The sequence below is a fragment of the Antechinus flavipes genome, chromosome 5 (assembly GCF_016432865.1).
Source record: "Antechinus flavipes isolate AdamAnt ecotype Samford, QLD, Australia chromosome 5, AdamAnt_v2, whole genome shotgun sequence".
Classification (NCBI taxonomy): Eukaryota; Metazoa; Chordata; class Mammalia; order Dasyuromorphia; family Dasyuridae; genus Antechinus; species Antechinus flavipes.
In genome coordinates, this window is record NC_067402.1 from 34,533,991 (window position 1) to 34,549,869 (window position 15,879).

Below are 15,879 nucleotides of genomic sequence, written 5' to 3' on the forward strand. Positions count from 1 at the left end.
CCCTCTCAGGAATCCCTGGAGAGCCTGAGCTACCTCAGCTGCATCTGTTTATAAATGAGGTATAATACCAAGGGCTTCCTAAGCCTAGATTCATGACTGGGATCAGCTTATTTCAAGTAAGCAATAGTGGGCAGGATACAGAAGAAGCTTGTCTTTATCCTTAGACCCAGAGGAATAGAATTCACAACACCTCCCCCCTTCCCCCCCAGCTCTTAGCCAGCAAAGGTTAGCTTAAATTAAATAATAAGTTACCCCAAGATAGCACTGTGTCTCAAGGTGGGAATCTTGCCCAATCCAGGCCTCTGTCTTTCTGACCTAAGCCCTGCCTCTAAGGCCATCCCGTCTGGTTCAAGGGCCTGTGATCTCACCTCACATTTCTTGGTCCATAGGCTAATTAGCTCTAGAAAAAGCATATTTGTGAATTGATGTTAGTAGTGTTTGTGGAGAAGTTTCTCCTCCGGTCTTTCCAATATATTATTCACATTAACAGTTAATTTTATAAAATCTCTTTGCTTTTCAGTCAGAGATTTAGAATTTTTACCAAACTATAGCAAAATGGATGAGAAATGTACGTTACTCTGCATAATAGTTAACATGTCCTAAGAGAATTTTCTATTTAAAAATAATTTTGTGAAACCAATCATTTTTTTAGGATATAAATAATCCTCTCTTAATTTTCTGTTGAATAAGCCTGGGTAGGTTTGGTTTTGTTGTTGTTTTTGGTTTGGTTTTTGTGTGCAACCAGCCTTAAATCAGAGTATGTATGTGTAGTTTTTGAATAGCTAAAAAGGCAAAGCGAATAATTTTAAGATTTTGGTTGTTAATATCTACCTTCATAATTAGTCAGTATTTTATGTTTTAATTTTCATGGTAGTTAGACACACAATTTCCCACTTTTCCCCCTACTTTTCTAATTCTTATTGTCCTGTATATAGTGTAGTTTAGAGAATCGGATAAGGTTAAGACATCAGGAATGGGAGCTTCTATATATCCAGAAGCTTGCTTTATCTTTTATTCTCTCTCAGATTATATAACTTTCAGTATTAATAAATCCATAGCTAGTCAGAATTACAGAAGACACCGAGGGCTATTTAAATGCAATAATATTATAGATTAAACTGCTTTAGGTGAGATAGTCAGGTTCAGGCATTGCTAATTACATCAGCATTCTATCAGAAATATCTAGGAGTTATGTGTTTTAGCTCTTACATCAAAGATTTTTATTTTTTTTCCTTCAAAAGAAGAAAAGTACATCCATGTTTCTTGCCTCAACATAGGGTCAAATGTCCCAGGGAAACAGAAAAATTACTTGAAGTAAACCATAAAGTCACGTGGCTTCCCAATCACTAACATAAGTGAACCCAAGACTCCTCAGTCCAAATGCCATGCACTTTCTAGATCACAACATTGCCTCTTAAAATATCACCACAGTTCCTAAAAGTCCCAGCAGGTAGAACTTCAAACCTTGCAAATATGAGTATATGTATATATGACAGAACAGGAATTGTGGTAAAGCTTTGTTAATTTTACTGATTGGAAAATTGACCAAGTGTAGTATTTCACTTACTTCCCCCAGAATACTATCCAAAGTATACAGGCATCATTCTGAAAAGGACTAAAGATTCAGTCTAAACTTTTGCAACAAATAACAGATATTTTCTTGAATTTGAATTATTCAAAGAAAAATTTTTTAAATTTATTTTAGTGATTACATATATAATCTTAAAAATGTAAAAGTTTTCTTTTTAGTCAGGGCATGGAGAAATTACATCATCTTTTTAGAACTTGCTTTGAGATTGTGAGTCTTAGGTCAATGATACTTCTGGTTAGATGGAGTTTCCTAGAAGGTCATTTTTCTCATATCTTCATGTCCTTGAATTTTTGTCATTTCAAACACTTCTGTGGATAACTTTTTCACTGAAATACAAGAAATACTCATTTTTATAATTTTAAAAATGGATATTTCTAATTATCTTAAAAAGACTTGTTTATGTTAAATATCTGTAACCTTATCTAAACTAGTTTAAAAGTAGCAAATATAAATATTTACTTAATTCTTTTACAACTTTAGTAGTTTGGATTAATTCAGTAAGCTTGTTAAAATTAGTTCTTCCAGACTTAACATCTTCCAATTTAAACTTGTCTTTTTAAACAATGGGAGAAAAGAGGACTCGGGCTATTTTATCCAACTGAAACAATCTGGTCTTCTCATCTACATGTGGGTTAGCATACTTTCATATTGTTTACCTTCTGAATTTTGTAAAATAGCACGGGACCAGTTTGTGAGACCAGCTCAGGGAGGGAATTTTCTATAAGTATGGAAAATGTTCATTCCAAGCCCAATTTCCAAGTAAATTCAGTCTATTTTATTTATCCTAATATTTATCCTAATAATTTTCTGGTGTATTTTTTCAGAACTATGTAAACAGAAAAATGATTCTTTTTAAATTTTTTTCTATTCCTATTTTTAACTTATACCTATTTCTCAAATTAGAATCATACCATTTTGAAATTTCTTCCTGGCACTCTTAAAATATGTCTATTTTATGATGCAGTGGGCTATGAATTCATTTAAAAAAGTTTTTAAAGATATTTTCAAGCAAGACAAATTTCAAGTCCTTTTCCTTACAGGATATTATTCCCAAGTTTAATAGCTGATTATATTTGAAGAGGAGGAAGAGAACTAATCGACATTTTTAGAACACCTAACAAACAAGTCAACTAACAGAAATGCTTTTGGAGTAAACAGACTGTACTAAGCTACAGATAAAACCAGTAACAGTAACATGCCACTGAATTTGTCAAATGCAGACAAAAGGAGTTTCGCTCTTTGTGGAATCTATGAAAAGATTCAGAAATGGAATAGAGGCCCCTGCGTAGGTAGCATCCACATACACTTAGCTAGCAACATGTCCACGAAGCCATGGTGAACAAATGGTTGAGTCACAGATTTATTTGTGAACTGGTGGGGTTTGTGATGGCAATCTGAGACTAGGTTATTATTGCCACCAGAAATTATAAAAAGATGATCCTTAAAGAGGATAAAGATCTTTAAGGATCACTTAGTGAACCATCTGGATCATGGAAAGAAACCATAGAGCGTGACTGCGTAATACATCAGTGTAAGCCCTAAAAATGGAGCACCTCAGAAGGCATGAGTTGGTGACTGGAATTCTATACTTCATAAACTTGCTCCATTTATTGGAATGAAGAAAAATGTCCTCACTTCTTCCCCTCCCCCCAAAAAAATGTCTCAATCTACCCTGAAGAACTTGACTAATAAATTGTACTGGAACCAGACCTTTATTTCAGAACAAACTATTGCTTACTTTTCCACCCAGACACAGCATCATTTCATGCAAATTTGACAGCCCCATCCTCAGCCATGTCAGTTTTGCCCCAATGGTAGCTCCATTGTTGAATAGATTATCTCTCCTCCTGGGAAGGCGGGGGAAGGAACTTTACTGTGCCCAGTAAAGTTGTTATGAGGAAATTCCTTGTGGGCCCAGGGCTAATGCTCTCCCTGCCATGACTCAAAGGGTGTCTACAGCACCATTCTGCCTGCACTCCTGATCAAGGTATTCACTCCTCTCGGCCTTCACCTGCTGTCCACAGCTTGACTGGGATGTCTGTGCTGCTGGTCCTCCTTTCGCAAGAAGTTGGGGCCAGCCCCAGTAAAAGCGTCCTGGCCAGCATTTTCTTTGGGCTGGGGAAATAACCTTCTAGCCCTTCCTGCCTTTTTCCTGGTGTTTTCCTGGTGATCCTCGGGTATTTGGGGAGGGGATGAGCTTTGCCTAGGCCCATGTTCTCCCAACAGCCACTTACTCTTTTGCTACTCAGATCCCCAGATCCAAAAGTTTTTCCCCAAAATGAAGAGCTTGAGACCTCAGCTCAGCCACCTGTGATGTCAAGGGAAAGCCCAGAGTCCCACCTGGCTTGGAGCTGAGTTGCTTTTAGGGAACACACAGTCTCTTTTAGAGCCACCATTTGATCTATTTTGCTGAGTTTTTGATAAGGTAAGAACTTTCTCTTCAGAAATACATTTCGAACTCCTCACAGCTGTACTGGTATAAACAGAAAGAACTAGCCCGAGGTCATTCCTTCCTGGTCTTCCCTCTCTTGCTGAGACTCAGCATCATTTAGATCAAGAATTCCTGTGGACAGAAGCATGCTTCTTCCTCCTTTCCAGCTCCTACGCCCTCTTCCAGATCATTGTACCCAGCATGAGTGCCATGAATTTATCATGGCAACTGCCTTAATCAGGGATCTCTATTTGTTGAGGGCCTTGACCCTGCCCTTGCGTAATCTCCTGTGCTGGATTCCTTGACACCCTTTCCCTCTGAGAAGCCTTCCTGGAACCAGCTGAAGAAGATACTCCTAGGACCTTCTCCTGGGACTTCTGCAGAGCCTTTCCCTGGAACTGGATGCAAGAGAAACAGTGAATTCTGGGTACAGCAGAGTTTCCTGAATGGATCAGAACCCTGAGAAAGTAGCTATAAAGGCCCATATAATTTATTTCACCCCCAAACTGAACATGTGTTGTCAAGGTATCCAGAAAACCCAGTGATGGAACTCCATCTCCATGCCTTCCCACAGCAACTTACTGGATCCAAAAATACAAAGCATAGTATTTTAAATTCATGTCACTATGCCAAATTCATAATCTCCAAGATACGTTCAATGAAAAGCTTTAGCAGAGGAGATAAAAATTATATGTAAGTAAGACGAGGTACATGTAATCCCTGTTGTCCTTTCACTCTGTTAGAGTTGCTCTGAGGAAGCTTATAGGGAGCCTACAGGGGATAAGCTTACATCCTCACAGTTCTGTTAATCTACAAAAAGCAGTCATTTTCTCCACTTGGGCCATAATCATAGGACATTTGATATAAAAGAACTGTAGTAGAATAATGTACTCCAAGATTCTCAGTGAAAAAGATGAAAAGATTATGATCATGATGAGAAAAAATAATTAGCATTTTGCCTTTCCCTGTGTTCCAAGTACTTTTCACAGTGTCAGGGATGTAGTAAGTGCTTACTAAAGGCTAATGCTGTAAAGTTTACAGAAAACTTTATATACATCCTCTCATTCGAGCTCTTCAGTCCAGTTGTGAGGTAAGCACACAGGCAACTGGGGGTGCAGTAGAGAAGTGCTGGCTTTAAATTGGGGTTTCCTGACTTTAGTTCCAGCCCCCAGCCACTAAGTCAGATGTTCTCAAAGTTTTTTGAATTCCTTTACTCTTCAAAAGTTATTGAGATTGCATTATCTATTTACCATATTAGAAGTTAAAACAAATAAATTTTTAAATATTTATTCATTTATTTTGTAAAATAACAAATAAACCTATTACCTGTTAAAAATATTTTTATAGAAAAATAACTACATTTAAAAATCAGTACAAAGAGTGGAATTGTTTTGCGTATTTTAAAAATCTCTTGTCTGACGTATTAGAAGTTGGATTTTTTGGTATCTGCTTTTGCATCTAATATGTTATACATTTTGGTTGCAATATGTGAACAAAATCCTGCCTCACATAGAAAGTAATTGAAAAAGGGAAGAGTATATTAAAATCCAAATAATATCTTAATGTTATTATAAAAATAGTTTTGACTTCTTGAACAATCTGAAAGGGTATCAGGTGCCCACTCTATTAGACTGCTGACTCTCAAATCCCATTTTACAAGGAAGAAAATTTAGGCTTGGAGTTGGTGAGTCAATAGGCCAGAGCCCCCTAGCTAGAAAGTATTGATAATTTGACTCATGTCTAACTCTTCATGACTCCATGTAGAATTTTCTTGGAAAAAAATACCATTTTTTTAAACCATTTCTTTCTCCATTTCATTTACAGATAAGGAAATTGAAGTACACAGGGCAAAGTGACTTGCCCAGAGTCACCCAGACAGTAAGTGTCTGAGGCCAGATTTTAACTTAGGAAGATGAATCTTCCTCACTCTGCCTGGCACTGTGTCCACTGCATTATCTAACTGCCCTGAAAGATTCCAGAAAGCTGGAAAGTCATTATAGAAATAGAAAAGGGCAAATATTCCAATTTTCAAAATAAGAAAAAGTATAGTCTTCAAATTATAAAGTATTACTTACGTTTAACCTACTCCTGGAAAAACTCTAGAAGGATTACTAAAGGGACATTAGGTGAACATATAGATTACAAAAGTAATAATTACAACCCATTAGCATAGCTTCATACTGACCAGTTTATGACAGATTAGCTTCATTTCCTTTTGAATATAATTGATCTAATTAATAGATGAGGGAAATGTCAGGGATATAGTTTATTTAGATTTTAGCCACACTTTTGACCAAATATCTCACTCTTTTCTTATGGAGATGTGGATCAGGTTGAGTCAAACTTGTTGGACAGGCAAACTCAGAGTAGATGTGAATTGGTCCATGTGGCAGGAGGTGTTCAGCCTATATGCTTGGTCTTGGGAGGTATGACTTTTTTTTTTAATAGCTTTTTACTGACAGAACATATGCATGGGTAATTTTTCAACACTGACCCTTGCAATCACTTCTGTTCTGACTTTTTCCCTTTCTTCCCTCCACCCCTTCCCCTAGATGGCAGGCAGTCTCATATATGTTAAACATGTTAGAGTATATCTTAAATACAATATACGTGTACATATTTATACAGTTCTCTTGTTGCACAAGAAAAATCGGATTTAGAAAGATAAAAATAACCTGGGAAGAAAAACAAAAATGCCAAGCTGTCCACATCCATTTCCCAGTGTTCTTTCTCTGGGTGTAGCAGTTCTGTTCATTACTGATCATTTGGAACTGAATTGGATCCTTTTATTGCTGAACATAGGCACTTCCATCAGAATACATCTTCATACAGTATTGTTGTTGAAGTATATAATGATCTCCTGGTCCTGCTCACTTCACTCAGCATCAGTTCATGTGAGTCTCTCCAGGCTTCTCTGTATTCATCCTGCTGGTCATTTCTTACAGAACAATAATATTCCATAACATTCATAGGAGGTTTAACATTTTTATGAATGACTTGAATCAAGGTATAAATGTCATGCTCGTCCTTTTTGTATATGACAAAAAGCTGGATCCACACAGATGAGACTCTTGGGCTGAATCGAATAAGATGAAAAGCAGTAGGAATACAGGCCAACATTCTCCAATTGATAAATGGTCAAAGGATATGAACAGACAATTTTCAGAGGATGAGATTGAAACTATTACCACTCATATGAAAGAGTGTTCCAAATCACTATTGATCAGAGAAATGCAAATTAAGACAACTCTGAGATACCACTACACACCTGTCAGATTGGCTAAGATGACAGGAAAAAATAATGATGAATGTTGGAGGGGATGCGGGAAAACTGGGACACTAATGCATTGTTGGTGGAGTTGTGAACGAATCCAACCATTCTGGAGAGCAATATGGAATATGCCCAAAAAGTTATCAAACTGTGCATACCCTTTGATCCAGCAGTGCTACTACTGGGCTTATACCCCAAAGAGATACTAAAGAAGGGAAAGGGACCTGTATGTGCCAAAATGTTTGTAGCAGCCCTGTTTGTAGTGGCTAGAAACTGGAAAATGAATGGATGCCCATCAATTGGAGAATGGCTGGGTAAATTGTGGTATATGAATGTTATGGAATATTATTGTTCTGTAAGAAATGACCAGCAGGATGAATACAGAGAGGACTGGCGAGACTTACATGAACTGATGCTAAGTGAAATGAGCAGAACCAGGAGATCATTATACACTTCGACAACAATATTGTATGAGGACATATTTTGATGGAAGTGGATTTCTTTGACAAAGAGACCTGAGTTTCAATTGATAAATGACGGACAAAAGCAGCTACACCCAAAGAAAGAACACTGGGAAACGAATGTAAACTATCTGCATTTTTGTTTTTCTTCCCGGATTATTTATACCTTCTGAATCCAATTCTCCCTACGCAACAAGAGAACTGTTCGGTTCTGCAAACATATATTGTATCTAGGATATACTGCAACATATCCAACATATAAAGGACTGCTTGCCATCTAGGGGAGGGGGTGGAGGGAGGGAGGGGGAAAAAAATCGGAACAGAAACGAGTGTCAATATAATGTAATTATTAAATAAAAAATTTAAAAAAAAAAAAAAAAAAGGAATACAGGCCAAATCTTACTCTTGTGTGTAAAAATGAACTTTACAGATATAAGTTGGGGAAAGCATGAAAGACAGGAGGTTTGAAAAAGATGGAGTGATTTCGTGAATTGTAAGCTCAAGATGAATCAGTGCAACATGACAACCCAAGAACCCAATTAATGGGATAATGGACGACCTGGGCTAAGCTCTCAAGAAGAGGGAGCTGATGGTCCCTGTGTACTCTGTCAGATTTCCTCTGGAAGACTGTGCTCATTCTGGGCATTATCATTTAAGAAGGACATTGATGGGCTGAAGAATGGGTTAGTCTGAGATATGATTGGGTGAAGGATCTGGGGGTCGGGTGGTTACTTGGAAGACATCTCGGTGGGAACCTACTAGCTGTCTTCAGACTTTGGAAGGTTTGTCACGGAGAGGAAGCTTTAAATGTCTTCATTTTGGCTCCAGAACCCAGGAGCAGTAGATGGGACTTGTAAGAAGAAAACTGAAACTTAGTACAGGGAGAGCATTCCCAACAGTTAGAGCTCACCTGGCTGCCTTCAGAGGTGCCTAAGGCAAACCTTAAGGCAAAGCGCATCTGTTCTGAGTTGCTTTTGGAAATAAAAGAATTTCCATGAAGATATTTCAACCCTAGACTGCTTTTGCCACACTAGTTACACCGGACAACCATCCTCTGAGCAGTTGCTTGGGGTTGCTAATAAAATATGTTTCAAATAGATAAGAATCCTAAATACAACTGAGTAATTCCATTTATTTGCTTTGACAGAATTTGGATCAGAATAAGGTAATGCTCTCCATGGTACAATAAGGGCACTATAGGCAAACCTGAACAAATGCACATAGGAAAAAGAAAATTCATGCTGGATCTATACAATGTTAAAGACACCCAGGAATCGGTTTTCTTAATCTCTTAAAAGATACGATTTCCAAAATTTTTGAAAGCTTTACAAATGCTATTATTATGAAAGGAAGAGAGGCTGCTCAGAAAGACCTCTGCAACTACTGCCACATAGGCTTCTTTTTATGTTCTCTAAAACCTTTGTGAGAATGGTCTTTATATCCCTGAGGGAGTCCTTAATGAAAAGAACAGAAGGAAGAGGCAAGCTTTCACATCATTTTCTAGCACAGAGTGCATCTTCACAATTACCCAACTGACTGAGATGTCTAGAAAAGGTGGGAGACTCTATTTGTCATTGGTTGATTTTACAAAGGCATCTGACTCACAGGACAAAATGTCCCTTCCATATAGTAAAGTCCTGTGATTTTGCATGTTAGAGTATATCTTAAATACAATATACATGTCCATATTTATACAGTTCTCTTGTTGCACAAGAAAAATCGGATTTAGAAAGACAAAACTTTCTAGTCGTCCTCCTGATAACTGAATGGCCAAGACACATGAGGTGACAATGAAGCTAGTGAAAGCTTGTTACAAAAGTGCATCAGGTCCTTGGACCTGCCACTGACGAGAATTCCTACCCTGACACCTGTGACTTCTGAGTTTAGGTTGTGTTATGTCCTGCAGTTTACTGTGACTAGTTCTATAATTCCTGTCCCATTTGGGCCTTCGGGTTGCATCCCTTCACATCACCTTCCTATTGCTCTTGGATAGCTCCATTTGAACCAGATGACCTTGGGGACATTCCCTTAAACACACCAAATAAAGAAGTCTGTTGCTTTCAGCATTGACTAGGTTATCTAATTTCTCTCCAAAGTCATCCTTTTAATTTCCAGGAATAAAACCTTTCAAAGCAGTAACTTTCCTCACAGCCACAGAGTATACTACATACAGATATTTAGTGTCTTGAAAATTCCTAAATCCTTCTGCTTGAAGTTTTGATTCTTTTACTCACTTCCACGTTGTACTCCATGCTTAATCCAGTCCAGTCTTCCTGTCCATCAGCATCTCTGATTATTCTTTATTCTAATTTAACAGACCTGACTTGATGAAATATTATCTTATATAACCATTGTCAACAATAAAGGTCAATTTATCTCGAGTAAATTAAAAAATATGAGTTAATACATTTAATGTGAAGAAATCTTGATGTGGTGCTAATGGGATTAGTGGCTTTGCTTAAATCAGTGAGATGAAAATTCTTCTATAAAAAATATGGACAGCATGTTGACCATATTAGCATATCATTTTTACTTATATCCTGAAAATTCATGAAATCAAGTTGCTTTTAAATTGCATGAAGTTTCCGAATCTAAAAAAGCTAAAACATTGGATAGTTAAAGTAGAAGGAAGTGGTTTACAAACGACAGCAAATGTTCCAAATAGGAAAACCATGCTCCTCCCTTTATAAGTGCTGCTGTCCAAATGAAAAACTGCCTGCAGGAGTGAGCTTGATCTATATGTTTTTAGTGAATTGTAGTAAGTGTTATTAGTAGTAATGAAGATACATTAACTGTAGTCTCTTGACAACGCTTGTAGCAGTTTCTTAGTACTTTTATCAACATATAAATTTTACAGCTGGCAATATGGGAATTTGACTAGTACATTTTTGTTTATAAAAAAGGGTAACAACATTATAACTTCTTCATATTGGTGAATTATGAATCTTGACTTTTAAAGCTGAGAAGTAAAATAAGCCGGAAGTGCTTTCATGTTATGGTAGAACCTCTCTTTATTACTCACTGCAAGAAATGAAAATGTCGCCTGACAAATGGAACACAGGAGTGGGGGTGAATGGCTCCTTCAGGCTCATCTAGGATCTTCTGGGGACTTGTCATTTTTGTGTGTGATGGTGTTCCACTCTGCTACACTAATTCTAGATAGCTAATGCTACTTGGGGTTTTTAAATTATTAGTTTGTTATTAAAATGATATGCCTTGATTTTAGGTAGAAGTTTGGGATCAGTAGAAAGCACTGCAAAATTTCCCAAAAGCAATGAGGGATCTCTTTTTCTTCTTCAATTCTGGATCAGTAGAGCTCATTGTCCAACCGCATCCTCTATCCAACATGTCTGTGCTTGCGGACCAGCTCTAGGTTGCCAGTCCAACTGCATTGCATTTTGGATTCTAAATAATAGGCATTGTTGTTCCATTTGTTTTCTCCTCTGGGTAGTTGAAAATTGGATTCTTCTGAGTGATTATGGTTCCCATTTGGACACTCTCCAGTGTTCCAGGACTCGATACAATCAGTACTTTGTCATCTGCAAGCATGAGCTTCTGTAAGACCCCATCATTAGTATGGACCCCTCATTCCATTTGAACTCTGCATTGAATACACTCCATTATGGTGGCAAGTACCTTCAACAAACATGGATCTTCTTGTAGGGCATCTGATTGACACAATGAAGAGAGCACCAGATTTAGAGTCAGAAGACTGAATTCAAATCCAGCCTCAGATACTTAGTAGCTGTATAACCCTGGGCAAATTACTTAATGCTGTTTGTCTGAGTTTCTTTATCTGTAAAATGAGGTGGAGAAGGTAATGGCAAACCACTTTAGTATTTACCAAGAAAATCCCAAATGGGGTCAGGAAAATTGGATGCGACTAAAATGACTGAACAACAGCACATCTTCTTGTTTGTCCCCTCTCTTATGTTAATGACTTGTTAATGTTAATGGATAGTTAAAGTAGGAGGAAGTAGTTTACAAAGGACAGCCAATGTTCCAAATAGGAAAACGGTGCTCCTCCCTTTAGCAAACTTTGTTCTCTTGTTATATCTCTTAAGGATATAACCACATAATTTTGTTATATACATGGAAAATGCCTTGTTGGAGAAGAATCTTTTTCCAGTGATTCTTTAAGACTATGAGCCATGGAATACAGCTTTCTCCAAAGAAAGAAATTGCCAGGAGGCAATGAAGAAATACAACATTACAAAGAATTGCATAGAAGTGACCTACAACCTCTAGGAGAGGAATGAGTGACTGGACAATGTGGGTCAGTGCAGCAGGAGCATCCTCAGGGTGAACAGCCCTCGTGCTCCACGGGGGTCCACACAATGCCAGAATTTCTAACAGACTCCCCAAGGCCTCAGGAAAGACTTGTGAAAGGACCTGGAGGAGAGTCGGACAGAATGAGGAATCCTGGTTCAATTGACCACTAGAGGGCCTGGATCCTCACAAGGCTGAGACCGCAGTTCCACAGAAATACAGAGCTTCATCACATTGAGTACCCCCCATCCGCTCCACCGCATGTAAGTGGGCTGAGTTGCAGTGGGTCAGATAACCCAAGACTTGATATCTACCATATTATGACAAGGCAAGGAAGCACCAGCACTTCCACAGAAAATATACACATATGTCACAAACAAGATAGCCTCTATTTCTTTTAGGAAGCCAATTGTCAGGTACTTTTTTTAAAGCACATAAAGTGACTCCTTTCTTTTCTAGCTAAGTTGGTAGCTTTTCTATCACCCTGAATCCAATGCTTCATCATATCAGGGATCTGACCTCCCTTTTTAGAATCAAAGAATCATGGATTTATGGCTGGATTAGACCACAAAGGCCATCTTGTCCAACCACCTCTTTTACACATAGGGAAACTGAGGTCTCTAGAAATGAAGTGTGCAGTCAGGAACAGAAGTCTTGGGTTCTCTGACTCCAAACCCAGCATTCCATCTTTGAAACGTACATTCTGGCAGATTTTATCAAATTAGAAAAAGCCAACTGGTGACAGACCATAGAGCTGTCATCTAGGGGCCTGCAGGGCTAAGTTTGGGGAAGCTCATCATTAGAGTAGCCACTAGCTGCTGTTTTTTCTCAACTATAGCAACTTATGAAGGTCATCTGCTTGAAAATTGTCCATACCGATGAAATCATCGGTCCTGAAGTGTTGGAGCATATTCTAGCTAAAATGGTATGAAAATTTCAGTGAACTAGAATTCAACAGATTGAATATCTCAAAGAGCCAATTACCTTTGGTACTATGCTTCTTCAAGAGATATGGGAATTATAGGAAACAAGCTCATGTTAGGCATTTAGCCAAAAAAAATGTTGGCTTCCTGGAGGTGATATAGATTCTCCTTACAACTGTGGTACTGCAAGACCATGGCAGAGCTTTGAAAATGATGGATAGCCAAGTGGCTCTGCCAGAATTCACTGCCATGAACTTAGCACTAAAGAAAAGTGAAAAATTTCAGCAACAAAATTTTCCTTTTTCATTCTCAATTTGAAAAAAAGATATTTATTGATTGTCTACCTATGGTGTGAAAAGTGCTTTTCTAGGCACTGATGAACCATCTAAGATGGCAAAAAGACCCATTTGCTGGCCTCAAGCTAATCAATCCAACTTCTATTGACTACTTAACAATTCATGATGAATATAGATTAGAGATATACATGTATCTTTTACACGCATACATTTTTATACAATGTTCAACTGCAGAATTCCCCATAAATCATACATAAATCCCCATAAATGGGTCTTATCATTCTGTAGACCCACTGTGTCAATATGTCTTTTGTTTAGACTTCCAATGATTCTCTTTGCTGTGATGCTACTATTTGGACTCCTGCTCAAGTGGATGGTGGAGGGAGGATTGTGCATAGGATTTTTGCTTCTGTACTATCTGACTACTTCATATGTATCTTCTTTTTCAGGGCTAATGCCAAAGCTGCCCCTCTGAATATAAACAAGGTCTCCAACAGCCTCCTTAATTTTGGCAGAAAGTTAATTGGTCCAGCAATGACCACGGGCAATGCTGGAGGCCCTGTTCCCAGCAGCAATAGTGCCATCTCTCCTGCTGGGATGACAGTCAGGACCCCCGCAGAGGCCCCTCGTCACCATCACCCACCACAGCAGATGCAGCAGCAAAGAATGATGAAATCAGAGAGCATGCCGGTTCAGCTCAGCAAAGGTACAGAAAAGAACGCAAGTGAAGCAGATGAAAATTCTTTTATCATAAGATGAAATTTCCTAAGCTTCTTATTTTAAAAAAAAAAAAAAAAAAAAAAAAAAAAAAAAAGATTTGTGGTTTTGAAATCCCTCATTCAGGGGATCAATATTTTAAAGTCTTAATTCAGTGTTTTGATCCAGTTTTAAGCTAGAATCCATTTGAGTTTTGTTTTCTACATCAAGAGCACTGTTAAAAAGTAATTTATGGGTTTTCAGATATCTTACTTTAAATTCACCTCTAAGCCCTTTGGATGTCTAATTAGGTAGCATCGGACAATAGGCTATCTGCAATATAATCTGAGATTGTTTGGCAGGGCTCAGTATTTAGGGGCACTGCCCTGTCAGAAACTTATTCTGAAATAACCTGACCAGCCTGGGTGGATCATGTGAGCACAGGCTAACGTTTGAGGTGATAAAACTCAGACAGACCTAATAGAGTCACATCTGCCTTACCCAACCAGAGGTCAGCAGTCTGACTGTGAAGGGATCCACCAAGAACCTGAAAAGGAGAAAGACCTGTAGCTGAGCTTCTCAGAGAGTCCGTCCCAAGTGCCTGTTCCCTTGTCGCTTGTGTTCATCTGCAAGAGCCTTAGCTGACTGGCTTCACAGACCAGGGGAGATTACCGTAACCCTCATACCTAAAATGGGCATAGGGGTGCTTTTCTTTCTCCCTACCTTACATAGGAGAAGCATGTGATTTAGAGAGGCAGGTTCACTGACAGAGGCAAAGGATGGCAGTGTTGGGAACTCCCTTGTGAAGCAGGAGGCAGGGAGACCGAGAGCCCAAAAGCTGAGCCTCCTGGAGTCATGTCATAGAGGGGCTCCATGAAGGAGCATCTCTCTCTGAAACATGGACAGTAACGTGATTCTGAGGCATCAAGATAGAGCTGCCATTCAATGCCCTCGGTCTGAGTGGGCAGCAGGATGATTTAGCCTTTCCAGCTACTGTGCTAAGAGGGACAAGAATCCAGCATCCAGGAAATCCCTCGGGTCAGTGCTTCTATTCCCTAAGAACGTGCGTTAAATGAGGTATCACTGTACCCACAGACACATTCCCTCCCGAGAATGTTCCTTCCCAATACCAGCTTCTCCCTGCCTTTGCTCTGTTCAGGTCTTGTTCTGTTAGATCTTAGTCATTATATAATTAGTATCTTAATTTTTATTAAAATATTCAGTTTACCTTGCAGAAGAATAACCGTTTTAAATTATATTCCTTACTTGCTAATGCAAAGCTGTCACATATGATTTAAAGAAAGGGGGACCTAAAATCATTAGCATATTGTAAATGTATTTTAATGCCAGGAGACATGCCCACTTCCAGAATGGAAATGAATGTTATTTTATATATTTCTTAATTGTACTGTTTTATTGTTCCGAACAAATATAATTTCAATATTGCTTTGATAACAAGCTATAGTCAGTAGTAATTCTAACTGATGGCAGGCAAATGAGTCAGAGAGTCTCTAAGTACTGTATTTTAAATTTTCTGAGGAACCAAGCCAAATGACTCTAGCAGAATAAAGTTGTGTCTCTAAGGAAATGTCAAGTATTAATACCACTGAGTGAGAGAGGAAGTGCGAAGAGATGGAACAATCGATGAAAACCCAGTCCCCAATCCTAAGGAGACGACAGAACACTTAAGTGAAGTGTTTGGAACACGGGGATCGCTGGGGTGTTTTGTAACCAATCCCTGTACTGAAAGAAAGCGATCGTCTTAAGAACTCTTTGTGTTTTCACAGAATCATAGTGAGAGCCACCAGGAGTGGAAGAGATTGCCTAGTCCAGTCTCTTACTAACCTGTGGGGAAACTGAGGCCCTGAGAGTGACTTGCCCGCAGTGACATAGCTGGCCACTGAGCTGGCCAGCTACCCCAAAATCCTCTTTCTGAGGATG

General features: G+C 38.6%; 1 protein-coding gene across 1 annotated transcript in view; it reads left to right on the top strand.

The window, feature by feature from the left end:
• The window catches only part of TBC1D5 (TBC1 domain family member 5), a 587,873-nt gene that overhangs the window by 507,918 nt on the left and 64,076 nt on the right, over positions 1 to 15,879 (top strand). Inside the window, exon 20 of the mRNA XM_052000341.1 lies at positions 13,692 to 13,948. Within this exon, the coding sequence (XP_051856301.1) occupies positions 13,692 to 13,948 (257 nt within the window). The remainder of the gene's footprint in view (positions 1 to 13,691; positions 13,949 to 15,879) is intronic.